This window comes from Balearica regulorum, chromosome 11 (assembly GCF_011004875.1).
Source record: "Balearica regulorum gibbericeps isolate bBalReg1 chromosome 11, bBalReg1.pri, whole genome shotgun sequence".
NCBI classification, from domain to species: Eukaryota; Metazoa; Chordata; class Aves; order Gruiformes; family Gruidae; genus Balearica; species Balearica regulorum.
This window is the reverse complement of record NC_046194.1, coordinates 22,994,073-23,021,330: the sequence shown is the minus strand read 5'-3', so window position 1 is coordinate 23,021,330 and position 27,258 is coordinate 22,994,073. Positions and strand designations below refer to the sequence as shown.

Here is a 27,258-nt window from a genome sequence, read left to right as displayed (position 1 = left end):
TTATTACAAAACATGAGATAGATTAATAGTTGTAGGGGAGTTTCGGAGGGGGGAAGAGGGTTTATGTAACAAACAAAAGCATTACCGGAAAAATAAACCTTCCACCCAAGTTTTCCAGGTCCCAATTTTTTTTTTTTTCTTTTCACATTGTGTTCACCTCGGACAGTAAAGGATCACTTTCAATCCACAGACCCACGAAGCGATACAGTGCTCTTTTCCTATTTACAGCGATTTTATTTTTTTTTCCCCCCCATGTTATGATACAGACATGGCAGAGAAGAGGCACTTGCCTCCTGGCCGGACTGACATTTGTTCTGCACCAAGCACAAGCTCGCAAAGCCTCCCGGGGCTGGCAAACCTTTTCTGATGTGTCACCTGAGCGTCCCAGGGGATGGAGGGACCTTCCTTCAGCTGGGGTTCGCGCACCCCCAGCTACATCGCTCGGCTCCGAGCCGTCTCTCCCGTAGCAAAGAGGGGCTTTGCTCTGTCAGCATCACTCCCCGTCTCCCCTGGCTTTCTCCCGGGGAATAACTGCACTAAAAGCTGCAATGAAATGCGAGGCTAGAGGCCGTCCACTTCTCTACATGCAAAAATGGAGAAATAAAAGCCGAGGTTTCGCTGTGGTTTTCCTTCGGACTTTTGTGTTTGTTTTTTTTTAAAAAGTGTTGCCTTTGCACTAGTAAAACATTTGCATGTCAGCATTTTGCACGCAGACCAGCGGTGCTGGATTGAGGTGGGTTTTTTTGTTAAGACACTTCTTCCTCTGCCCCCCCATCAAATTAAAAAAAAAAAAATATATATATATATATGTACACACACATAGGCTATGTGAGGACGAGCAGATGCATTTTTCTCTGTAGTGAAAAAACCCCAAGATTGTCAGGAAAATTATTTAAAATTCCCCTAAGATTTAAAGCTGCTTGTTGGTTGTTTTGGCTTTGTACTGGTTTTCAGCAAACAGGTTTTGGGCCCCATCGGCAGAGCAGCGGAGGCAAAGATGGAAATGGAGGGTGGAGCAGAGGTTTCCTTCTCCAAAAAAAACGGGGGGGGGCAATGGGACCCCTCTGAGAGGGCCAGGGGTGAGGGCTACCCCCACGACCAGCCCGATGGCACACGCGGTGCCTGGGCTGACCCTGCAGTGTGGCTCACACGTTTAGGAGGTTCAACCACAACAGATGCACCAAAAAAAAAAAAAAAAACCCCCCAAAAAACATCTTCCCACACGGAGGTTGCAGTTACAGCCGTGGGGGCTGCCGGCTCCCGGGGGGACGCGGGGACCGCGGTGCCGCAGGCTCGCCGTGCCGGGGCTCACCCGCCGAGGAGCTGAACGGGCGCCAGCGGAGCAGGGTGGAGCCCGGCAGGTCCCAGCATGGCCGCGTTGGGTCCCCACCAGCCCCACTGAGCCAGCCTGGGCTTCCTGGAGACATCGGCAGGGACTGGCTGAGGCATCTCCACGCTACCCTGAAATTCCTTTGGCATGAGCTCAACCCGCCCGCGCCCACAGACACGCACGCTCCTGCACCCTGCACCACTGCTGTTCTCTGAGGAGTTTTTCCATCATCAGAGACCTTCCCCAAGCCTCTCCAGATCCATCTCTAAGCAGAAGCAAGAGGTCAAACTGCCCACAGCATGGAGGCTTCAGGCCACGCACCGCTCCTAAGCCCCCATTTTTTGGGGGGGAAGATGGCACTGCACACCCTACTCGCTCATAGGGCTCAACACAACCTCCAAGGTGAGGAGGGAATAAGAAGGAGCCCAGGTCACAGGGGTGGCATTGGCAAGGTCCTGCTCTGTGCCCCGAAGAGGAGCCAGACCCCAGAGCCCACAAGGCAGATGGCAGACAAGCCCATTTGCTCCAGCACCCGTCGATCCCAAGGTGGCACAGAGAAAGGAGTAGGCTTCTTGCAAAGAGCCACACGAAGGGCTCGCTGCACCACCAGCCCTGGGCACATCATCCACCCCAAAGCCTACACCACACCACGCGCCTCCCCAAATCCTTCCTGCCCTCCTCTCCTGTCACGCCAGACCAGCCACGTGCGCCGCAGGTGTGATCAGTTTTATTTATCCAAGGCAAAGGACAACCAGGGACCCAGATGTCATTTCCAGCTAGTGTGTGGTTGGGCGATAGCAGAGATGGGTGGCCTCCAAATTTTTACCACCTGAAGATGCCACGGTTCAGCGTGGCCTTTCAGTTCACACTGCAGACGCGCATCAGTCTGCGTGTTACTTAAATTTGTTCGAGGAAGAATAAAAGAGGAGGACGGCGCGGGGGAAATCAATATTCTGTTGAACGTACCAGGCCCATTATTTGTTCCTGATTTATTTATTACCTGCACAGCTGCTGTTTAAACTGGCATGGCCTGGTTCTTGTTCTGCCTAAGTTTAACCCCCAGTAGACTTTGAAGAATGGCTGATGTGCCCCACACGTCACGGCACCCCATGGAAGAAGAGGGAAGGTGCCTTACGGAGCCCGAGGCGGCGAACCTGTGAGGTAGGTAACATGATTACAATCTGAACAGCAGGATTTATTGGAATTTGTTTCAAAGATGCTTTTTTTTCTTTTTTTTTTTTCTTTTCTGTCTGAACGTGATGAAACGGCAACAGCAAAAGACCAGTGTGACTGGTGATGACTGATTCCCTGTGTGCGTGTTCAAGGCACGAGCAGAGCCTGCCCAGTGCTTTTTGGAGAAAGGCACAACGTATTCTGGAAAACCAGAGCTTTATCAGTGGCTTTTTTGCAGTCCCCTGGGTGGCTTCAAGACCCATGCTGGTCCTTCCAGAGACACCTGAAGTCAAAATTCATCTTGGAAGCAGAAATGCTAAGGACACAACCAAAAAACCTGGCCAAGCAGGGCAGATATTTGCAGCTGGCTGCCAGGAAACCGCAGGTGGGCTCAGCAGGACACAGATGATGGCTCTTGTCATCTGCTTTTGTGCTGTCCCTTTCTTGAAGGCACATCAGGTGCATATGTCATAGGCTCCTTCGTCTATGCCCCCACAGAGACTGGGGTTGTCAACCCAAAGAGCCCCAGGCATGCGCTCCTGTTCTCGCACGTCAGCCAAAACCAGGCCACGCCGCGGGGCAAGGTGCCACATCCACGGCCATGCCACGGGGCAGTCCCAGAGGATTGCACGGACAGTTTGAAATGAGATTGCTCACACACAGCCAGGCTACTAACCCGTCACAACCCTCCTCGGGCTCAGCAAAGGCACAGCCCTGAAAGGGGTAAAAAAAAATCCCAGTTGCTCCTGAGTGACAAAGAAACAGCAGGTTTGCTGGAAGAAAGCTCTTTGGAATCCAAGGTCCATCACCCCAGTGGCACCAGGAGCCTTGTCACGAAATCAGTCTATAATTATAACTCTTTTTTTTAATGAGATTTCTTTTAAAACCAGAAACAGTTGGGGAGAGGGCTTGCAGAGGGGGCTTGCTCACCACCCCTGTCCCACCAGTTGATCACAGCATGGGTTTGTTCATACATACGAGAAGAGAGGCCCCTTGGAAAAGAAAAGAGTTTCAGCTGCTCTTGGAGAAGTGGCGAACGTAGGCGGCTCCTAGTTCTGGTGCCGCTTCATGTGGAGAGCTAGATGGTCGGAGCGGGAGAAGCACCGGCCGCAGGCTGGGCACTTGAACGGCTTGGCGCCTGTGTGCTTCCGGTAGTGCCGGGTCAGCTCGTCGGAGCGGGCAAAGCGCCAGTCGCAGCCATCCCACGTGCACTTATAGGGTTTCTCGCCTGCAGGGAAGAGCCACAGATCACAGACACCGCGCGGCCCCACCACGCAAGAGCCTACGTGGACACGCATCTGCCCAGCCTCCCAAACACCCACCCTGTCCTCTCAGAGGTGCCTGTCCTCCCTGGGGGGGCCCTGGAGGGCACCCAGGGGTGCCCTGCTGCACAACAGGGCTCACGGCCACGCTGATGCTTTACACTGCTGGGGTTCACCTGCTGTACACAGCCTATAGCCACCGAGGGACCAGAAACTGTCGAGCTACAGTAACCAGGTCTTGTCCACATGCCCCCCCCCCAGCTTTGCTTTCTAGGCTTGGTTTCTAGTGCTGTTCAAGTTGCTGTTGGATTTTGGAGCATTTCTGGCTAAAAAAAATTCTGACGGTTTTGTGGGGGTTTTTTTAACTAAAAAGCCAAAAATTCCTGTGGAAGGTGTTGCTGCTCATACAGGTGTGGGGGGCATCAGGAGGAAGAAGGGAGTTATACCATATAATTTTCCTCAAAGCCTCGCATCTTTGAAACCACCATCTAATGCCCTCTGCCTCAAAGTTCAGCCCTGCAGCAGCTCTCTATACACAAAACATTGTGTTTTCTTCAGAACATTTGGGTGACGTAATGCCTCTGCCCTCTTCCCCCCCCCATACACACCTATTCCCAAACTGAAATCAATTAAATTGTGCAACTTCTCAGTCAGCTGGGAACTGGGCTGGAAAAGCCCGTACCCGCTTCCAACTCCCTGTGTGCCCAGGTTGTAGAGCTGAACCCTGGCTGCAGCCCTCTCCGCGCACGGGTGTGGTGCTCTCAAATATTAGCCCTCGCTCTTAACAGCCTGAACAAGCAGGCAGAGTTCAGGGAATGTGCTGACTTTCCCGACCTCAAATATTTACCGTTTCATCGGCCAATTGCTGAGCGCACCATCCCGGCATGAATGCACGTACACATGCAGCATGCATGCACAGGCATGTGTGTCGTGCTCTGACATGTTTCCCAGTGAACGGTCGTTCCTCCCTGCAGCCCGTATGCTAGGCTGGCAGTGGATTTGGCCAGGAAACAGAAAACATTCAGCCACAGCAAGATCTACACTGTCTTGCACGCACCGGACAAAATATGAAAGCAGAGACACGTGAACCGGGAGGAGACAGGGCACCAAGACCAGATCCTGCTCCCCAAAAAGCCCCTGAGCTCTGCACCACAGGGAGGAGAGAAGTGTATTTTTTACGGCTCAGGTAAATACAGAACTTAAAGTCAATTTACAGGCAGCATGCTAGATGTTTTATGGCACGCTGGGGATCTCGGGGGTTTGTCAGCATTTATGTTAGCATGCTAAGACAAAGGCGGGATTTGCACTGAGCAGCCACAGACATTGTCCCAGCCAGGTCACCTGGCTGGGTCAACCCTACCAAGGCCCTTTAGTTTCAAACAATAACAGGTTGATCTCCAGGATGGAAACAAAATGCTTTCCATTGTCCCACGAGCTGGCTCCATCTCCCAGGACAGCACGGCAGGGCAAGCTCAAACAAAGGACCCAAACTGGCATTCCCAGCCCCCCAGGAGGCGGGTGAGCAGCCACCGGGTTATATATTTAATCTCACAATGGCACCCAGGAAATGAATGGTGTCTCCAGGAGATGAATACAGCCCAGCCCATAGCAACGGGCAAACCACAAGAAAAGATCTTAGAGATCATGTACTCCTCAGCCGAGCTCCCATCAGGCAAGGAATCGAAAGAAAGGGCATTATTAACCCTTCAAGTGATGGAGCTGAAGCAGCATCAAGTGTAGTTAGCTGGCAGGAGTTGGGACGGGCCCTGACCTTGCAGCTCCGGTGCTGCGCTCACTGAGGCTGAGGCCTCAAAAGGAAACCACGAGGCTTCAAAAATTGGATGCAGATAGCCTCAGTCTGCCTGCATATGGCTCTGGTTTGGATTCCCTTCTTTTTAGCCACCCTACAACACCACCAGTTCTCTTGACTGCTCAGGTCACATCCTCCTTCGCTTCTCTGCCCTTCTCTGTTACAGCAAGTGAAGCGGAAGGAGGCAAACACACTTGGATTTCCGGCCCAATTACTGGGAAACCTGGAAAAATGACTGCATTTTATTAGGTTCAAAAACCACCCAAGTTTGCCTGGATACATCTTTACGTTGTGACTTGTAAGGACGGCGCCTGTCTCAAATGGGTCATGTCTCTGGGCACAGAGCTAAGACCCGCGCTCTGAACGGAAGCGGAAAAGAGATATTTAATTTTAAAGCGAGAGCCCTAGTGTAGCCCTGAATACAGACTGCTGTTTGTGACAAATGCTTATCACCACCCAGCTCTTGGAGCCAGGACAATGTTCTTCCTGTTCCTTTCTTCCACCCCTTCCGTGTTGTTCTCCAGCCCGCTCCTACCTAGGCCATGCCAAAAAAATATTGTACCTCATGCACAAAGAAAAATTCTTTGCTGGCTTGTTCGAAGGACTGATAAGATGAAAAAGGAACAGAGCCAAGTGCAAGAACTGATTCCCAGCCTCAGGATGGGTTTTGTTCGTTGTTAATAAAAAAGAAAAGTGAACTCTGGGCCAGCTTAATTGCTTTCAGTAAAGATCAGCCCTTCTATAAAAGAGATTTATGAGGGCACTGATGGTTCCTGGACTACCTGGGGATCTGATAAAGTTTCAGGTATAATAAATGCCTTAATGAGAAGACCTCATGTGCTTGAATGCACAAGTGCCGCTGAGCGTGGTTTACCCCAGGGAAGCTGGTTGTGGTGGGAGGTCCTCTGTGCTACTGACCCCATTTAGACCAGCAAGGGCAGCCCATGGCACCTTTGCCCTTGCGAGTGAGGGCACAGCCCTTCCGTATGTGTATTCGGAGCCCTTCTGCACGTGTCTTCGGCAGCTCCCGTGATACACCACTGGCAGCTGCTAAGGGGACAAGCACGCGGCGCGAGTGGTCTGCGTGGCTGGTACACAAGGAGATACAAGGGGTTCCTTCCTCCCCTTGGGAACCACAGAGGCACTTGACACAAAAGAGACAGCCCTTGTCTCCTCAGAGGTCATATATATGGACCACGCACCTTTACGCAATCTTTCTGTAGGCTAAGACCTGGCTAGGATTTGGGACATCTCAAAGGAAGAGCATAGATAGAGGTTTCAGGGGCACCTCCTCCTCCCAATCCGTCGACTTGAGAGCCTCCAAAAGTTCTTCTAAATTCTAGACCACCCTTCCAAAAGGCAAGCAAGTGCGCACAGCAGCGTACAGTCACTATAAACCACTGCAACCACTGGACTTGTTTTAACATTAACATCAGTAGGCTTAACTGTGCTCCTTACCTCAATAACCACCCTGGATTAAGGTAATCAACTCTGCTATATTATCACCGCCATTAACAGGCACAGTATAGGAAGCGTAGGCTGGCAGAGTATCCTGATGCCGTGGTGCCCTTACCTGTGTGAGTCCTCTGATGTGCCTTCAGGTGGGAGCTCTTGGTATAAACTTTTGAACAACCTGCAAAAACAGAAAAGACACAACTTCCCCGTGAGAAAGGAGCCCTTGCTCAAACAAATCCGGAACATTTATATTTGAGGTTAGGGACAGAGCAGGCCTGAAAAGCACTCTGGGTAACAGCACGCAAATAAGCCTGGCTACACCCATTTTGTTTCAGCAGTAACTAAAGAGCATTTGTTCTCCAAGAGAGACTTTTACAACACTCCATCTTTTGCCCTGAATCCTGACACCCATGGGCATTGTGCTGGGAATTAAAAGGGCGGGGAGGAAGAGTCAGGCACAGATTTCAAATCCCCCCTTCCTCAACCAGGTCTTCGAGGCAGGATGAAAACATTAAATTCACCACCGTTAGCTGCTGGCTTTGTGCTGCCGTTTGTCTTTCTGGATTCCAGACCTAACTGATATCACTACAGCAAGGCTGGAGGGAAGACGTATTTTGTAATAGTCCCAGTCCCAGCAGATGTGGTAAAATGTTCCAGGAAGCAGGAAACACCAGGTATGCTGTGGAGCCACAGCTTGGCTTTCAGGATTCCGAATGGAGCCAGTGGGAAGTTTTTTTCAGATCACCAACAACAGGTTTAATCAAAGAAAGGCTTTTAACAGAAACACCGTGACTTGGGCAAAAGTTTCAACAACAGGCGTCTCAAAATGAATCATTGCTAGTTCTTCATTTCAGTTAGATAAAGTTTAGAAAAGCTTCTCATGCTGCCTTTATGGCTCTGCTTCATTGTGTTTTGACAAGTATATTAAAATATGAATTTCAATTTTTATGACCTGCATAAGCAACATAGTGATATTTTTCATTCCAGTGTTTCCACACAGCCTAAAGAAGCCCCTTGCAGGAGATCAGCTCTCCGTCCTGCCCTGCTCAGGAGGTGCAGAAGCAGCTACCTGCCTTTCCCCTCCCCATGCTAGGAGGGATAAGGGTTGGTGGCCCAGTTCAATTTTGCTTCTGATGCTCTGAAGCCTCGGAGGTCCCTCACACTCAGAAAAGAGATGAGTATGCATGGGACCAAAGACTGGTCTTGGACCAAGGACCCTGCTGGGCATGGAAGCGAAGTCAGCCGAGCACCCAGAGCAGTTCCCAAACCCAGAGGGAGCAGCACAGAGGAGCCAGAGCAGAGCATGGCTGAGTTTCATTTCCCCATGAGCACGCAAAGGAAAAAGTGCTGGGCTACCACCTGGAAATGTGGATCGGGGCTTTGCAAACAGGTCTCCCCTGTTCATCCAGTTACCGGAGTGAATTCAGCATGCCTCCTGTCACTTCCTCACACAGACCACATCAGTAAGACCTGCTGCCCCTGCCATCAGTCCTGACTGGTTTCACCTCTAGCTGAACCTCAGCGTGAAGGATTAGAAGAAGCTCTCCACTGTCTCTGCACGTACACACTATCGAGCGCAGTGTTTATTTAGCACAGGTTGTGGGGTTGTTTTTTGCACCACAGGTGTGTTCCTGCCTTCCTATGCAGGCCAAAATCCTGCTGAACATAGGTAAGCTTTGCCTTGGTAATGCATCCTGCAGGATGAGACTCTTGCTCTGACTGGTTCTGACAAGAGCGGAGGAGTCTGTGTCAGAGCAGTGGCCCACTTACACCCTTAATCTGTCTCCCACCATGACCAACAGAAGGTAAAAAATTCAGCACAAACTGTTAACCACAAGAACATGGGTGCAGCTTCTGGCTCAGAAAACCCCTAATCTGCAGGTTGCCAGAGGGTGGGAAGGTGTAAGCACAGAAAGATCTTTTTCGACATGTCCTATTCTTATATACTTCCTCAGGTCACTGCTGGAGACAGGATCTGGGCTAGACAGGCCGCTGGGCTGACCTACTACAGCCACTCTTGTGCCACGGAAAGAGCACATAAATCTGGGAGGAGGCAGTTAGGAAATGACTTTCCCCAGTTCACACACCCCCATGGGAAAACTGTTTGCTTATCCCCAACAGCTCGATGGCTGGGGCTCGGCCCAGGAAGCGGGAGGTGTGTGTCCGTGCACACACACTGGTGATTTTCAAGCCCTCACGCTGATTTCACCGGGGTTTCTCACTAGGGACACAATTGCTTCTCTCCCGTGCGGCACGAAGGAGAGTTTGCAGCTGCGGGTCCCACAAGCTGTGCACAGTGCAGCAAACCCTGCAAGATCTCCTCCTGCCAAGGCATTGCAGGTCTTTAGACGGATGTGCTCATGCAATGAGGTGACACACAGGGAACAGCTTCAGCTCTGGGCTGATCGTTACCCTGAAATGCCTTTCCGCACCACCCTGATGCTGTACATGAAGCCACTGAAGGATATGACACAGAGATATTCAGCTCATTGCCTCTTTGGAAGAGAATTGGGGCTACAGAGAGAGGCTGCTTATTGGAAATTAATTGATGGTTTGCCACTCATTATGGGAGAGTGGGAAAGGAAAGGTCAGTGAGGAAGCCAGCATGGTTTCACCTGTGGAGAGCATGTGGCTGCTCAGAGTTAGGCAAGACCAGAGCAAAACAGGCAGCTAAAGCAGCAGATTTCCAGGAGCATCCCTGTGCTTTGCAGGAGCTCTCGGCCTCTCAGAGTCAGGCTTGCTTTTGCCAGAGCGCAAAGAGGAAAGGGAAGGGGGGAAAAAAAGGCATCAGTTAGCGCAGGCAGGATCGACCTCTTCTACTCCGTTGCTGGTGGTGGGAACCTCGCTTCCCTGGGGCTCTCCACCCGGCTCCACAGCTCCCTTCATCATGCAAAGTGATTTTGGTTTACTGCCACCCAAGGCAGCCCCCAGCCTCAGTGTGTCAAGAAGAGACACCCCTCCAAAGCCAAGCCAGTAGTACCTCAACCGCGAGCATACCTGGGTAATCGCAGTGATGGATTCTCCTTTTCTCCAGCTCAGGGTTGTTGCGCCTGTTGTATTTGGGGGGCTGCATGACAATGTGCCCTTGGGAGAGGGTCCCGAGGCCATTGGGGACTGGGGGGACCTGGGATGACTGGACCAACTTCAGTCCAAAAGTGGCTTCATAGGATGGTGGGGGAGAGATGGTGTTGATGAGCTCAGGTTGATTTTCTGGGCTGCCAGGCTGTGAGTTGGGGGGTGAAGGGGGCAGGTTCACCCCCGGAGCAGGGTAGAACTGCCCTGAGATGTTGAAGTTTCCCTGTCCCTGGGAGACATGTGGGTACTGCTTCACTGGCCCTCCTGGATGGACAGGTCTGTGGACCACACTGGACATGGTGTTACCTGTGGACATGGTAACACCACTGAGACTGTTGATGGCTGTGGTGGTGTTGGAGGAGGATGTCAGAGTGGTAATGTCAGCGCTTCCGTTGCCAAGAGGCATCTGGTAAAGCTGGGATTGCTGTGGATTGGTGGATAAGGGGATCTCAGAGGGCATCTCCTGCTTGATGAAGATGTTGTTCACTGCCACTGACTGGGGCATGCTGAAGACACTAGTGAAGTCGGGCAGGGTCTGTGTGGAGCCGGAGGCAGAAGAGCAGGGCTGAGCGAAGCTGGTGCCAGGCTCTGTTTTGATCTGTGGGAATGACGTCATGGGTTTGGGTGGTCGGTAAAGTCCAGTGCGCAGGTGTGTCGTGTCTGGCAGAATCACATTGATGTTCACGCTGTACGGTGTAGAACTCGGCTTCTCTGTGGAGAAGAACTCATCCACCACCGAGGCGCTCTCGCGGCGGTACTTCTTGTCTGGTAACATTGGGATGGATGGCACCTCATTTGAAAGGTACTTATCCATTTCAGATCGTGTCTACGGCAAAAAATACAGACAAGAGAATTTGTGAAGAGTGACCTTGACACACTGGTGGTGGGAGTCCACCATTCAACAAGTACTTAAGCTAGCAGGAAATGGAGAGAGCAGCAAGAACGGCCCAGGAGTCACTAGCTGCGGTGATTTAGCTGCAGTCTCTGACTCAGCCAGACTCGCCAGGAGTGAATCACTGTCCTCTGTCCCACTTCCCTCCTACCTATCTGCACTGATAACAAAGAGCAAGTTAGACAGAGGATGCAGTTATGAGAGAAATAGAGCCTAATAAAGAAGAGCCAAGCTTTAGCTACAAAGCTTTGGTCACACAAGAGAATTTAACACTAGAAATGGGAGGTAATCAGAAACTCTGCTCCAGTCAGCCTCACCCTTTGGGCATGTTGGATCTGCAGCCCACCTTAGACATGCTGATTCTGGTGTCCTTTAAACTCAACAGCCTGAGACGTATTGCTTTTTATTCTAGGACAATATCTTTAATTAACTGAGAATATTCTAGGACAGTATCTTTAATTGAGAATAATTTGGGCTATAGCCCTAGAAATCTAAATGATTTTGCCACTAATTCAGTGGACTGTGAGCCTAAAATGGAAACTGCCAGGCGTACTGTTACTGTCTTTCCTTGGTAAAGTGACTCAGCCCTCACCTAACCTTTGGTTTAGTTCTAGTTTTGTAGAGCTGTTTTTGCAAGTCTGGGTGCTCCAAGCTAACAGGACCTCTAGCTCAGACAATCACCGCTTGCCAGGTTTCTTCGCCTCCTGGTTCATGTCTGATGCGGCATCCCACTGGATCCAGGCCCAATAATTCAGCAACCTGATGGAGCAATCCGCTAGGAAATTCATCCCCTGGCATTTGATGACTCAAGTTCTGCTCTTTGTGGTTAAAGATACCAGCGCTAATGCTTTTCTATAAAGCTACAGCCTTTAATTATGTGGTTATCCATGTGTCAAGCTCATTGCAAAGCCGTCGTAGACTCATTCATATGTAGAGGAGCTGGCAAAACCACCAGGTTTCCCTGGCAGAGCCTACAGTGCACTTCAGGAGAGCAAGTTGATCTCACCCCACACCCTGCACGCTTGAGCTGAGGGTTTTACAGCTCTGAACTATGTCACTGGAGCGCAATGGGCCAAAGTCATCCCTGCTGCAACTTCACTGCTCTTCACAAAGCTGGACGGGACCCAAGAGATTTCGTCGCCCTTTCCAGTGAAACATATCACCTGTGCTTCCAGCTAATTCAAAGAGCCTTTGCACCTCTGCAAGCCATACTGGCAACGCATGGGTAAGCTGGCTTCCACCCAAATACAGGTACGTGCCACAAATACACCCTCTTGTACCTGGGTAGAAGCTCAGAGCAGCTGGACTTGGAAGTGCTACGCTGCACTGGAACCGAGCACACTGCACTGGGACTGTTTTCTATGCTGTGCTCGCTGCACTGGTGCGTGTACACACTGTGCTGTAAATTCTATCTGTCCTCATCGAATGTGCAGGCCCTGAAAAGTCCCTGCCCTCATTAAAGGAAGTGTTGGCACTACAAGCTCACTTTGTGTCACATCCTTGCCTAACTGTCTCTGCTCAAGGCAGCACTGCCTCCAGCAACACCCCCAATGTTCCAGTGAGGAAACCCTCCCTCAGGCATACCCTAAAGCTAAGGCAGGGAAGAGAATCAGCGCTCCCTCAATGCTGTTCTCGCAGACTGCTCCAAAACCCTGATTTCCTCTCTGCTTCCCCCTGCAGTATCCAGCCCAAAACCTTGATTTCCTCTCTGCTTCCCCTGGCAGTGTCCAGCCCAAGGGAGAACTGTGCCAAAGCTCTGAACCCTGCACACTCCTGCCCTGTGCACCCACACTGGACTGTTACCCTTAGGAGTCAGCTTGCTCTAGGCAGTACCAGAGGCTGCGAATGCCGAACATACCTGAGCAATGAAATGACCCACTTGCCAGGAGTGGGGGCAGGGTGAACATGTTGGATGCCTTTTACTTCTACACTTCCCTTATCTCTGGCATTTAACTTTCTCACCTTCAGTTCCCAAGGGAAGGTCTCCCCCAACAACTCCAGTGGGTCCTTACATGGCAGGTGACCAGGCAAGTATATTAAATGTAGAAAGGCATGGAGGGCCCTAATTTCAGATCCAAAACCTGCATTCTCAGCCAGAGTCCCCCTGTCCACTACCTGCCCCCCCCGTTCGGTGTCTCCCAGCCTCCTTTTCTTTCATAACTACCCCTACCTGCAGAGCAAAGCCTTCTTCCTGTCATCCCATTAAAGACTGATAAATCCCCTTCTGATCCTGAGCAGCCCCAGGGTCCTGGGGAAAGGGGGTGTTAAGGGGCAGCTGGTCAGCAGAGTAAAAGCGATGGGCTTTCACCAGACAGGAAAGGACACCAGCCCTGTCCGTAGCTGCAGCCCCACTGGTGTGTGCTGACACTTAATACCAAGCCATTTCCCTAAGCACCTCCCAGCCAATGCTCTGTCCTAAACCAACTCCTCCGTCCACGGTCAGCACAGTTGGGATGACTAAGTGCTGACATGTCTGGGAGGGATCCAACTCAGGTGTCCCGAATGCAGGCGCCTCTATCTGGCTGTCACTCACGGCTCCTTTCACAGTCAGTGGGAATCCAGTTAATGAAGACACGAGAGACGCGGAGGAGATAGCTACACACGTGCCTGGGTGGCTAGCACAGATGGAGACACCACAAGCGGGAAGAACCCACCCTGGCTGGCGGCGGGGGTGGAGGAGGGAGCGGAGGTGCTGCCATGTCCTCACCAGTGGGTCTGGGGGGCCTGCACTGGGGCTGGCTGGGTGGGGACAGTCCCAGCTCAATCTGTGAGAGGCTTTAGCGGTACCTCTCACCAACGGGGACAGAAGCATGCAGAGGGAGGAATGAGGAAAGCGCCTCACCTCGAGAATGAGCGGTGGCATCCGCTGTTCCATCCTCATAGGGTGCAGCTGTGGGGCAGAGAGGGTTGGGTTAGTGGGGTGCCCTCTTCCCGGCGCCCGTCCAACCCCCACCAGCCTCCCCAACCACCCCTGGCCATGGAGGGCCTCACCTCCCTCCTCCCAGCCCCTCACAGCCCCCACGGCCTCCAGCCACCCACCCTGTCAGGGGACGGACGGACGGACACGGACACACACACACACACCCCCCCCCCACCCCCACACCCAGGCAGAGGCCGTTGCCGGCCGTTGGTTGACAGGCAGCGCCCCCCCCCCCGCCTCCACATCGCCACCTGCAGGCCAGGAGGACCCGCAGTGAGGGGGTGGAGCCAGCCCTGAAGTGGGTGGGGTGGTGTCCTCTTGTGGGCGTGGCCCACCCCACTGTGGGCGGGGCTAGGCGGCAGCCATCTTGTTGCCCCGACTAGGTAGGGGGACCCACTCTGCCCCCCCCCGCCCCAGGCCATGGCACAGCGGGATGGCCCACCCTCCACAGGATCCCGAGTCCAGGCTTTCCGTGCAGAAACAGGGACGTGTCTTTGGAGGCTGCAGGAAGGGCTCAGCCCGCCCAGCCTGCACAGGGCTGACTCCATTTCCCTCCTGCCTGGAGGAGGGAACAGGGCCGGCTGTGCCTTGACATCACCCTTTCTCTATTCACTAACCCCCATCGAGTGGAAGGAACAGCTGCAGAAGCACCTGCATACTTCAGCCAAGCTCCTTCACAGGTAATCCTTGAGTCTACAAGTGGTGCTCCAGCTGTTGGGTCCCTTATTTTGGGGTCAGCCACACCAGGAGACCAACAAAACGCTCTGCTGTGCCTGCCGTCTGCGTTCCAGACCTGCCATGGAAGGTCCAAAGCAGGCCTCTCCAGGAGGAAGCCCTGTAGGCACTGGGTCTCTGCACATCCCTCGGCCAGCCCCAAGTGGGTCTTGGCAGCAGGCTGCAGCCCTGCCTGGGGCAGCTCCAGAGAGGGCAGCTGAGGACACTGCGGTGGGCTCACATGAGACAGCAATGACCTGGAACGATAAGCCCATCCCTCCTTCCCTGTCTGCCAGCCACAGGCAGGAAATTAACCATTTTCTTGCCTTTTTGGGAAGGATTGAACTTATCACATAGCCAGGGAACTCAGTTCATCTCAATACTGCAAGAGAGAGACCCACCGTGACTTGATGGAAAAAGCCTCCAGGGCCTTCTAGCTGAAGAGCCACTGGGTCTTCAGTGGGTTCAGTGACCCAGTTTCCCCTATAGTCACTAGCAATGCCATCATTGCAGTCACCGGATATGAGGATGAGACACAAGGTCTGGAGGTGAGCATGTCCCAGACTCCTCCAGCTGCATGGACAAGGTCTCCAGCAGCTCTTGTCATGGGAGTCATAGGTCAGTAGCTCAGGCAAAAAGTGAGCAAAGGGGGAATACAGGCAAAGCAGACATCAACAAAACTTCTGTGGGTTTAGAGGTGTCCAAACTGAGATCTTTGGTTTGGCCAGGAAGGCAAAGCCAGTAAGAACAGCCTTTCATACAATAAAAACACTGAATTCCTGTGCTGTTTTCCCCTCAAAGTCATAGTGTGACCATGGAGGAAGGTCTTTTCAATCTGCCAGAAAAAAACAAAGCCAAAAAAACCAAGCAGGAAAAAAAAAGGGGTTAGAACAAGTATGCCATTTTGCCAGCAATTAACTGTGAGCATCATTAGAAGAGCACTAGGCACTGCAGGCTGTCGAGGCAGGAGACGGGACGTGTCTTTCCCATGATTAAATACTTTCTAATCTGAAGTTGGTAAATAACAAACTGCCATAGAAACATCAGATGTTGTCACCACACGGGCAGCAGTGGAGAACAAGGAGAGAAATCAATGTTTGCTAAACGGGCAATGAGCTTGTAAAGTTGGCAGAGGGAGCGGTTGGGGGGGGGAAGTACTTGGCAAGGGTGGGGGGGAAGTTTCTTCAGTATTTGGCAGCTTCGAGCCCTGCATTAGCCCCTGCCTGGCCACAGCCTCCCCCATCCTGCTCTGCAATGGTGGGAGGCACCAAGGCAGTTTCCCCCCTTCCCAGCTGGGTCTCAGGCTCTTGCTCCCAGCCAGCCCCAGCCGCGATGCCATGTTGGTCATCGATGCAAAGAGCTTTTGGGAGAGGGGTGCAAGAAAAATGCCAGCATTGCCTGTACAGCTCAGCCAGCAGCACGACCCTGTGACGTGGGGGTTCAGGAGATGTGGGGACCCGCTCCAGGTGCTCAACAGACCCTCCCCGAGCACAGGCATGCGTGGGACAACGGTTGCGCCTGTTGTCCGGGCCCTGGGATTACGCAGTACAACCTCTTTCTCATACATGCACCTGCATGAAACTCCAGCCTCCAAGGGAATCAGCAAACAATGGGGAGGATAATCATCAATCAAAACCCATGGCAAGTACCTGGCAGTACCCCTTTAAAGCCACACGTTATAAATAGACTGTATTTATATACAGATTTGGTTCAATATCAGCATTTATTGTCTACTAGTTAAATATTGACCTGAGTAAATATTTGTTTCTCTGATCATTTGGTTTTGATATTGACCTCGATCAACGTTTTCTGTTTGTTCCTCAAGTCTTCTGGAACTCTCTGCAAAATGGGATTAGCAAAGAAACCCCCAGGACTCTTCCTTTCAACTGCACACCAGGCCAAATGTTTAGCTGCTGTAAATCACAAAGCACCGTTGCAGGCAGCAGAGCCAAACTCTGTGCTTTTGTAGGTGGGTGCTGGGCTACGGAAGGCCCTGGGTGGACTTCTCTGCTTGCTCTATCTCTTGGTTAGGAGCAACTCCAAGAAACTAGTGCTGCCCTCGAAGCATTCAGCTGTGTCTGCATTACACGCAGTGGGGCAAGATTCATCTTCACTAGCTTTGGCCACCTGGAAAGTGGGCATCTAAGCTGAAGTCTCTGTGCAAGCGTTCTCTGGAGTCCATTGACAAGACTGCCAGAGGTGATCTATCCCACCAGCTTTCCATTTTGAAGCTTTCACAACTTTCCACTTGCAATAGCAGCTCCTAGAGCAGGACAAAACCACAAAGATAAACCCTTTCTCTGGGTTTCTGCCAGGAGCTCATGGATGGCCCAGGAGCTGAGCCACACTGCTCTGGAGGGTTATTCTAGTTACTCTTTTCTGCCCTTGTGTTTGAACTACCTAAGGTAATTATCACCTCTCAGAAACAAGAAATTTCCCTGAGGCCAAGAGTCACCATCAAGGCAGATGTGGGCAGCTGGAAGATTGGCTGGCCGCTGGCTGAGCCAGTAGGCAGCAACATTTCCAGCAGACTTGCTGACTCTGTTTGCTATTCCTTTCCTCTGACAACTGATAAAGACTCACTCAAAGGCAATCTACCTTGGTTATTTATCACAGAAATCATGCCGCTACAGTCAGCAATCCCAAAGGCCAAAGAAACCAGGGAAAACACCCTCATCCAACTCCAAGGTCAAGTGCCTGGAAGAGGAGCCATTTGGAGCAGCCAGGCTCCGGCAGGCTTTAAGAGAGCAAGCAGAAACCTTTCAAAAAATAAAGCTGCAAATGGACTGAAAAATAACTCGCAGGGTAGACCTGAGAGACACTGAGCTTGGAGAAAGCTCTGGCCCAGCTGCACCATCTCTAGACCTTACTGAACACAGTGGCCATTCAGCCCATCTGGCCTTAGGCATGTCTCGACGAGGGTGGAAGGTCCCAGGTTGACACTAGAGAAGCTTCGCACCGATTTCCCTTTTTGCAGAACTACCACGCACAACCTCGGCACTGGATGGAGCCCAAAGGCAGGTGGGGAAATGGGGACAGCCCTCTCTCCTCACCCATTGCTCTGTCCTGGCAGGAGAGCAGCTCTCTTAAAGTGTGGGAGGGAAGGACATGAGGACTTCAGGGAGTCATGCCTTCGTATGCAGCTTTCTATTCCTGAGCTGCTCTTGCTCAGCGAAAGCTGGGGTCAAACCCATCAAAACCAACTGGAGGTTTTCCATCTAGCTAAGTGGGCACCCACTGTTGGAGGCAGGAGGCTCAGCTGGGTACACTTTTGGTGTGAGCTGGTACAGCCATTTGGATGTTTTTTCTGGAAAGATGATACGATCTAATGTTGTTTCAACTCCTGGAAGATCAGGAGGCTTGGAGCTACTTCAGCCCCAGCCAAAACATGCAGGAAATCAAGCATTTCCCCGGTTTATACATGCATACAATGAAAAGTTTAATTTGGATAGCCAATGCAGCCTCTGCCGGTACCATCAACCTGAAGCAGGTCCCCCTGCAGCTCCATTTCTCCTTTACAGTTGCAAGCCCTGCTCCAGCACACCCTCTCCCCTGAATCTGAGAAGATGAAGGCTCTCAGATGTCTCCATTCCCCAAGATGACCTGGACAAATTTATCCACCTGTTTCTAGCTATTGCATGGCCATAGGACACTGGGCTTGTCCTTGAGCCCTCCAGCTCCCCTCTGGTTACACATCCGTGCCACGCATCCTGAACCGAGTATGACAGTAGAGGCTGTTATAGCTCATAGGGAGCTTCCTCAGCTGGGTTATGGGTGGTATTCATTCCACCTCACTGAAACCATCTAAAAGCTCACACTCATCACCTCACCTCCTCCGATCAGAAGAAAAGAAGCACATTCCCAGGGCAGGGTCTAACAAAGGCAGAGTGAGTCATCCGCTGCTTGCTGGGGCTTGTGAAGTTCTTGTGGCACTCAGCAAGCGATAAAACAGGCCAAAAAGCCTGTTCTTCCCAGTACAACGCGAAGGCAGACCCAATACCCCGCGCACCTCTGGGAAGAGCAAGGTCAGGTTTCACGTGCGGACAGCAAATCCCACCTTCCTTGTGTCCCTCAACTTCCTCGCCAAACCAGTTAGCGAAACAAAACAAAACAAACCCTAAGGCAGGTGAAAACATTGTGTTTGAACGAGTAGAGTAGGTCTTTGAGCCAACTTCTTTCTTCAGAGCTTGCACAGCACCTAGCACAGTACCAGGACAAGAAGATACTGCCAGATTCAGGAACAGGGGGGGACGTTGGAGCAGGTCTGTCTGCTGCAGCTCCTTCAGCCATGCATGCTACCCTATATATTACCCTATATGTTTCCTAGCATCTGTGCTGCTAGGAGGGTCCTTCTGTTAGCCTGAGAGCAGAAAGCCTCGAAGAATTTTTTCAGGATCCATTCCCTTCAGCTTAAACCTCCTCTGTCCTCATTTTCCCTGTATAGAAATGAATTTCCAATTGCTGTTAATTAAAAGAGGCTGATGATGGCACAGGCCAGTAACTGGCAAATGACAGTTCCTGTGGAGAAGGCACCAAGCCCTGGAGAAGCTCAAGCCAGACCATTTTGGAGCCTGGGGTTTGCCAGCCCCTGGGAAATGCGAGGGCTGATGTCAAACAGTCAGCCAAACTAATGATTTTGAGTTGCCCCAAAAGCACCATGCCGAACCACAAAAACGCCAAATACTGAAAGTCGCTCAGAATGAAACGTTATGTTCTAAAACAACAGCATTCTGAACAATCAGTTCAATTTAACAAACTTGGGTCATTTCCCCATTTTAGAGAATGCCATCAAACCTTCTATTCATTGCGAGAAGGATTTTCATTTGAATACATTCAGCCACCCTTGGGTTCAGCTCCCTAAACTGTCCTTGAGGAGCAGCAAAATGGAAAATTATAATGTTGTACAGGCAGAATTAAAATGATGGGCTGGATTGGCGAGTGAATAGGTACCCACATATCTCTGCCCTCTCCAGGATGGGTTCAGATTCATGAAACAGAATGCCTTAGATGTGATAGACACCATAACAGATGGATAATATTCTTTTCTCCTGCAAGTGTTAAGTACCTGTGTTTTCGGACCAGCTATACTGGGACCAATTCCTTGCCATTCTTTTCTCCTGCTTGTACTGGAAATACTACAAAGAGCAAGGTCATTAAATGCATTTTAATACTTGCAAATCCTGTCCTTGGTGGAAACTTGGAGGTCCTCATCACATTAAAAAAAAATTAAAAAATAATAATTTTCAAAGAATTCTCCAAGCATTTCTGAATTTAATGAAAGAGATTCTTTGTTTGAGTTTCAATCTGAGCTTAGAAGGGGCTGAACCACTTTGATGTGGTAAACAGCCCATGGGGGTTTTTTTGAGAGTTTTCATGCTAGCTCAAGTTCTGAGAACATCTGAATTGTAAACATAAGTTATCCAATCCCCAAACACAAACTGTACCCTGTGACTCATGTAATTCACCAATGGAGCACAAGAAAAGCAAATATTCTAATCAAGGGGCTCAGCTAACAAGACGGTCGTAAGTGTGATTATTTACAGTGGATGGGTTAGATAAAAGAACTCACTGGACCAAAGAACGAGAACAAAATAGCGTAGGTAAGCTGACCAAACAGGTTTGAGAGGAGAAAATTCACAGTTGATGATGCACTGGCCAGAAATGCATTACCCTAGACCTTCGTGAGTAATTTCAGATGACTGTGTTTGCTTCCCACACACCGTTCAGGAAGAGTGATAAAGGGAAATCCGTTGAATTTATTATGGAGCCGGAGTCCCCTGCTCATTTCCTCCCTTAAATACCTGCCTTTTCAGTGTTCTAAAAAAAAAAAAAAAAAAAAAAACCAAACTACCCACAACATGCTTTTCTAGCTAATTTGCAACCTCTCCCATGGCAGCAAGTGGAAAACAGGTTCCAGCGAGGGCTGTGCAGGACAAGGAACAGCACACCTGTAATCTTTTTCAGCGCTGTCCCTTTCTCTCACTCCCCACCTTACAGAGCCAAACTTCCCCCAAGCAGAACAATCAGCCTTTGTACCACCCGGACAAAGCCATTGTGCTCCAACAAGCTCAAAGTTCGGCCAAGCTGTTTCATCCTACACCTTGTCTGCTTCCAGCACTGCTTGCGTGCGCATCCTCGCACACACAGGGAAGTCTGGGTTTGGGGGATTAAGAAAAATAAAATAATAAACGTGGTGGCTGAGATCCCCCAAATTTCCCAGTCTTTGGCTCACCGGTAACACCGGTTTTGTCCAAAGCCTGCTGAGCGGTAGGAAGCTTTCTACTGACTTTGGACCTGCTCCCACAAGAGGATCTGATCTGCAATGAGCCCCTCACCACCATCCCCCGACAGGGCTGCAGCACATGTCCTGCCTGGGGATTGTCCCTGAGGGTCTCCCTGCAAGAGTGGAGCGACAAATCCATCCTTTCTGGGGACTCTAGCGTAATTTCCCGTGGCCCTGCAAACACCTGCCAGACAGAAAGCCCATCAGACTTGCAAATCCACGGGCTGATCCTGAAAGCATCAGGCTCCAGCTGATCCCAAAGCAAAACAGCCTGAAAGGATCCCTCCCTGATGAGATCCCGCTAGCCAGAGGCCACGAAGGACTCAGCTGCATCGTCTTGACTTGTGCTGAGAGGGATCAAGTGAGCCCGGTCCTCCTTGCCCAGCCTTTAACTTGCCATCTCTGTATCACCAACCTGTTTCTGCACACCCCTCGAGCCTGCTCAGGCTGCTGGCACACTTCAAAAATGAATTTTTCAGAGCATTTTGCACACTTCTGCAAAATACATGGGTATATTTGAACACTTTTGCAAAGCCGGGAGGATCCCAGAGGGCAGAATATCCTGGCCACCCAAGAGGGAGTGAAGAACCACAACTTCACACTGCCCACAAAAACACACTACGTGGACCGAGCAGCTCAGAAAGAGGAAGAAGGGACCGAGTCCCTGAATCCTCAGCAGATCACACCACCCTCCATTTCCACGCCTATTTGCACAGTGGTAAGTGTGGGATCCTGACAGGGGCCTGAGCTCAGCTCCCTGCTCAGCTGGTGGCGTAAAGGCTGGGTGAGGACGGGAGGCAGCACACGGCTCCTGCCAGTGTTGTGAATCCACGGCTCATCTGACACGTGGCCGTGCAAAGCCTGCGTGGTCCCTTCACGCCGGCAGGATCTGGCAGAGATAGGCAGGGGAATACCTTCATGTTGCAACACCGCGAGCTCAAAGCCCATCCTCAAACATGGGCACAGCCTTGCAAACAGGCACTACCCAGTTGAGATAGTGGCTGTGGTGTCCCCATACCTGGGGCCGCATTCAGCAACATGACCTTCTCCTGAGCGTGCTGGGGACAAGGAGGACCCCAGGAGAGGACACAATATTTTCAGTCCCCTCTGAGCACCCAAGGAGTGACATTAAACTGCAGAAAGATGCCTGGGCTTAGCTACCCCCAGCCACGACAAGCCATCAACATCTCATTAGAGGTCTGGAGTAAAACTGCAAAGCCACTGTCTCCCCTTTCCCTGCAGAAAAGCTGAATTCACTCACTGCATGCAACTCCTGACAGCCCAAGGATATGAATCACTCCTTGACAGCTGTGCTGCAGACTTCTACATCTCTACTAATAAATACAGTGGAGCAGGACTCCTTCATTGCCCTGATGCAAACCACATCTGTCTGAGCGAGACCCATCACCCTGGTTCCATCTGGGCTGTGCAAAGATGCTGGACCACCAGGGAGCAGGAAAGCCCATCCCTGGTCCAAGAGAGATCCGCCATTCAGTCATCACCCCAGCGCAGCCACATTCACGGCAAGGATGTGGCCAAAGGGGCTCAGACCCCTGAGATGCAGGACACAGCACACACAGTTCTGCCTTGTCCAGAAAGCTGGAGCACACCTAAAAATGCTTGGCCTGGCTTCTCCTGTGATACCAGAAGCAAAATCCCTGCCAGAATAAAGTCAGAGGAACACCGCGGCACCTACATCCACTCCGTTGAAAGGGTCTGGGAAATGCCATTCGTGGTACTGAGGATCTGACACGCCAGGAAGAGCTCTCAGGGAACAGCACCATCCTGACACCATCGAATCTGTTCAAGCACCTCCCAGATGCTGGAGGTGTTTCGTCCCTGCGCGAACCTCCCGCCCAGCCCTCGGGCAGGGCAGAAGGGAGATGCACCAAGCACAAGGGTGGGAGGTGCCTGGGGGGTAGGAACGGAGCTGAGAGGACACAAGGGGAGTGCAGCAGCATAGCCCACCCAAGGAAAGCAAGGCAATGAAGGATGAGCTGGCTTGGGGCTGTCGCTAGCCACATGCACCACGACCTTCCTTGTCACCCATGACAGCCTCTGTCCCCAGTGGGTGCTCACCGGCCTCAACACAACTGCCCTGGGGCTCCTGATACACTAGGCAAGCGGTTAAACCAGGGGACAGGCTGCGGTTTTCGTCTCTCTTTATTCCCAGCAGCTTCTTCGCTAGGTCCTGACCTCACTCAACACTGCTGCAAACCCAGGTGACCCTCCAAACATGAGACAGCATGAATTCACAACCGGCACAACCCACTGAGACAGGCACTGCCTTCCCCAAATCCTCGAGGGCAGGCAATTGCACCCAGCAGGCAATGGCAGGGCCAACAGTCCAAATAGCCCCCATTCTCCCCAACCCTTCATTGTAGCAAACCCAACCATGGAGACAAGCGCAGGCCACCCTTTCCGCCTCACCACCTCGTGCTCCTCACAGCTGCAGGAAAGCCCATTAAGAGCCAGCTCCTGTCCTGCATGTGTTGGGCAGGGAGCAGGGGAAGTGCCATCTCCATCCCAACCATGCTGGAAACCTTCCTTCCAGAAACATCTGCAGGATCATGGAAACTTGGAGATCACGATCTCACTTTCCACCACCGCAGCTGTCTGCCCAGGGACAGGTTTCACAAGAGAGCAGGGATGGGGCTTGCACCGAGGACCACGCTTACACCCAAGGGAGACCATGGCATAAAGCCACAGGTGACTCCAGGAGGCTCAGGAGGGATGGGGTGGCTTAGAGAACTTGGCAATGGGGTGGCTCATCTACTGCGAGGTCAAGTCCAGCCCTGAGGCACACAATCACCCACCTGCAAGCAGCAGATGATCCCAGGAGGGATCCCCAGCCCCAGGTAACAACAAGGTGCCCAGGAGCTGCTTTGGCTCATCAGACCTGGAGAGCAAAGTGCAGCAAGGTGGGAGCAGCAGATGAGCCCCAGTGCTCCCCCAGCCCCCCTGCTCATGGGGGGTACCTGACAGCCACACAAAGGTTCCGTCTCCTCCTTCTCTGAAATGCTTCCCTGAACATGCCTTGCTTTTGGTTTCGTTTGTTATTATTTTTTACCTTCCTTCTAGTGTCAGCCTCCTGAGATTTAAAGGGGAAAATTCTGTTTCTGGCCGATCCAACTCAAATCAGAAAGGAAAAGTGCTTTTCTCTCACAAGCCCTTTTCTCTCCTCTTTCTCTTTTTGTTTGCTTTTTAATTTGGGGCAGGGCAGCTGGAAGGGCAGAGAAAAGGGAAAAACTGAGCTTAAACTCCACAAAGGATCTATTTCCACCTGACTCAGATCGAATAAAATTTTCGACAGCAAATAGCTCCCACCTTCCACTCTTGTTTGAAAAGCGATTTGTGGAGGTGGGAGGGGAACTTTGCAACCAGCGAGATAAAGAGATTAGGTTTGCTCCTTTCTTTGCCCGAGATCAGCAAGACAGAAGTCCAGAGAGCTGGAGCAGCGGGAAATGCCCCGTGGGTGATAGCTGGTGCCGGAGCTCTGACAGGTCACAGCCTTTTCCATAAGTCTTGTCAAACTGCTCTGATAAACACCCTCCCCGAGCAAAGGGTTTCCCAGACGTGCAACCATGCAGCTTTTCCACCCTCCAGCTACTTCAGCATCTCTTCTACGACGACCACAGCTCACAGCTTTTGGCGTTCGTTAAGAGAAAAGGAGCCAACACATGGAAAACTATTCCCCGGGAGACGTGAGGTCCAGCCCTGGGCCGTCAGGGTTTTGCCACCCATAACACTTTGCCCAGGGTGGGTTTGCAAAGAAGTCCTGCTGTGGCGGTGACACACGGAACATGGGTGAGCTGGTGCTCAGCTCCCATCCTGCAGCTTTCCAGCCTCCATCCCAGGGACCCTGTTGTCCATAAAGGGACACAGGATGGTCTTATGGCAAAGGGACATCTCCGATCGGACACCCCCCAAGCCCACCCTCGGCTGCCTCCACCCCAGAGCAAACTGGTGGTGGGGTGGCATTGCCCCAGGGACCCAACTGGGGTGAGAAACCCCTCTTCCCTTCGAAGGGATGGTGTCGTGGGATGAAGGTCTTTCCAACCGTGGGTGGGCTCTGCATCCCCGCGTCCCCCACGAAGAGGACGAGAGGTGGCAACAGGCTGGCCAAAGCCAGGAGGCACCGCTGCCCGTCCACCCCCACGGCCATGGCCAAGGTGTGGGGCAGGCACCAGCCCCACTGCCTAATCCCACCCGGCAGCCGGGGTTACCCAGGGGGAGAGAAAGCAAACCTCGCCCTCCCCGCAGAGCAAACATGGAGCTGCTGCCCTTTCACACCGGGGACGGGCCCCAGAGATAACCCACACCTTTCTGAAGAGCCACCACCCGACCCTCCGACTTCAGATAACCCACCCAAACCTGGCGTGGAGGGGTGGGGGCTCCGGCAACCCCACGGTTACGGGGAGAGGCACTGGGCCGGGACCACCGCAGGGGAAGGAGGAGGGTGCTGCATGGCCCTCTCCCCACCCCCCCACCTCCATTTTGACCCCCACATCCACCACCACCGCTCGCAGCCGCTGTGGATGCCAGATCGCCAGGGCATTGTACGGAAATACGGCGATGGAGACACTGCCTTCATCTCACCACCTCCCTCCGAGGGACGGAGCCCCAAAACTGGGCCTTGGGGCACCAGTGCTGCCAGGAGAAGGAAAACGGGCCCACAGCCCCAACCTCTGCCCCGTGCCAAACCGTAGCTGCCCACCATGGGGATTGCCTCCCAGGGGTCCCCTGAGGAACGGCGGCTGGGACGAGGGGGTCCCTGCGGGGCGGCCGTGGAGCGAGGGGCCGGAGCTGCCCTCCCGCCCCAATCAAAATGGCGCTGGGGACGCGGGGCGCAGGGTTAATCATTAGCCACCGGCGGTGCCGGGCACCCTGCACCCCAGCTCGCCCCATTCCTCCGGGGGAGGGGGGAAAGGAGCCAAAGGCACGGCAGCAGGGTGGGGGCAGGCCTGGACCACCCCCCCTTCCCACCAGGAAGAGCAGCTGCAGGCTCTTCGTGGTGGGACGAGGGGTCCATCACCCAAAACACCGGCAAGAAGCCTTGCCCGCTTTGCCTGGGATGGGCAGCAGGGCTCGAGCGTGCTTCTGCCATGGCCCAGGACAGGGGCAGGCGTGCAAGAGGGGCGTGTGTGCAAGAGGGTCACCCGTGCAGCAACACCCCAAAGCCGCTTATCCGGGTCTTTATCTCTGGCGCACGCAGAGGGACACAACCGGAGAATTTCAAGGATCGTTCCTTCCCCACCGTGGTGGTGCAAAAAATAAATATAATAAAATAAAATAGAAAATAACCTCCCGTGCCCCCCCCACCATCATGCACAGACATGGCGATCCCGTTGCCCACGTCTTTCCCAGTGAGCCGGCAGCGACGCAGAGCCCCTCGGCACCCCCTCACCTGCCGGCCCCAGGGGAGAGGGACCGAGCCCCGGCTGTGGGGAGCAAGCAAAACTCAGGCTCTCCTCCGAAACAGGCAACAGGGCGTTTCGAAGAAAAGCAGGAGGAAAAAAAAAAAAAAAAAAGGGAATGAAACCCAACACGCCCAAGAGAAAATCCGGCGGAGGGGGAAGCACGAGCGTACAAAGCGACGGAGGTGTTTTAGCAAAGAGCGGAAAAACAAAGCAGAATTAAGTCAAAATCCACACTTGCGTTTGCAGGAGGCGACAGCAGCCTCCGTGCACCTGAGTGGGCGAAGCTGACCCCCTTCCTGCTGCCCCATGGCAAACCACCGGCCTCCGCCTTACCTGCGCCAGGTCGGGCAGGTTTTCCAGGGGCCGGACGGGGGGTTTGATGTCCTCAAAGACGGGGGTGTCTTCACCGGGTTCCCCCGACATGGTGACGGGCTTCAGTGGCGTAAACGCCGAGACGTCCTCGGGGAGCGGGGTGGGCAGCACTAGCCCGCTGCTCATTCCTCCCGCACCCCTCACGCCTGCTCCCCCGGGGGAGGGGAAAAAAACTTATTTAAAAATAATATTTAAAAAAAAAAAAAAAAGAAAAACCAAACAAACAAAAAAAAAACCCACAAAAAAAAGGGGGGGGGAGGAAGGGGTGGGGAAAGGGGGGGGAAAAAAAAAACCTGAAAGCAGAGACGAGCTGGAGCGAGTTGCTAATCCTGGGAGGCCAGGTGCCGGGTCGCGGGAAGGCTTTACCTGGGCTGCGGGAGGAGGAACGCCAACCTGGAAGCGTCGGCGACGCCACCGGGCCAATCAGGCTCCCGTGATCGCCCCGTCGGCAGCTCCACCGGGCCACCGGCAGATAAAAGGCTGCCGGGAGCTTCGCCATCAGCCATGCTCTGCCACGGGCACCCGGGCAGCACCGGCACGGCGGCTCTCGCC

At 52.6% G+C, this 27,258-nt stretch overlaps 1 protein-coding gene across 1 annotated transcript; it reads right to left on the bottom strand.

Moving 5' to 3' along the window:
* Positions 1-26,902, bottom strand: LOC104636768 (Krueppel-like factor 5). The gene is made up of 5 exons (XM_075763730.1): positions 26,668-26,902; positions 13,840-13,887; positions 10,028-10,931; positions 7,149-7,208; positions 1-3,731 (listed from the first exon to the last, which is right to left on the bottom strand). The coding sequence occupies exons 1-5, from the start codon at positions 26,830-26,832 to the stop codon at positions 3,553-3,555; spliced, it is 1,356 nt and encodes a 451-aa protein (XP_075619845.1). The 5' UTR covers positions 26,833-26,902; the 3' UTR covers positions 1-3,552.
* Positions 26,903-27,258: the final 356 nt, after the last annotated feature.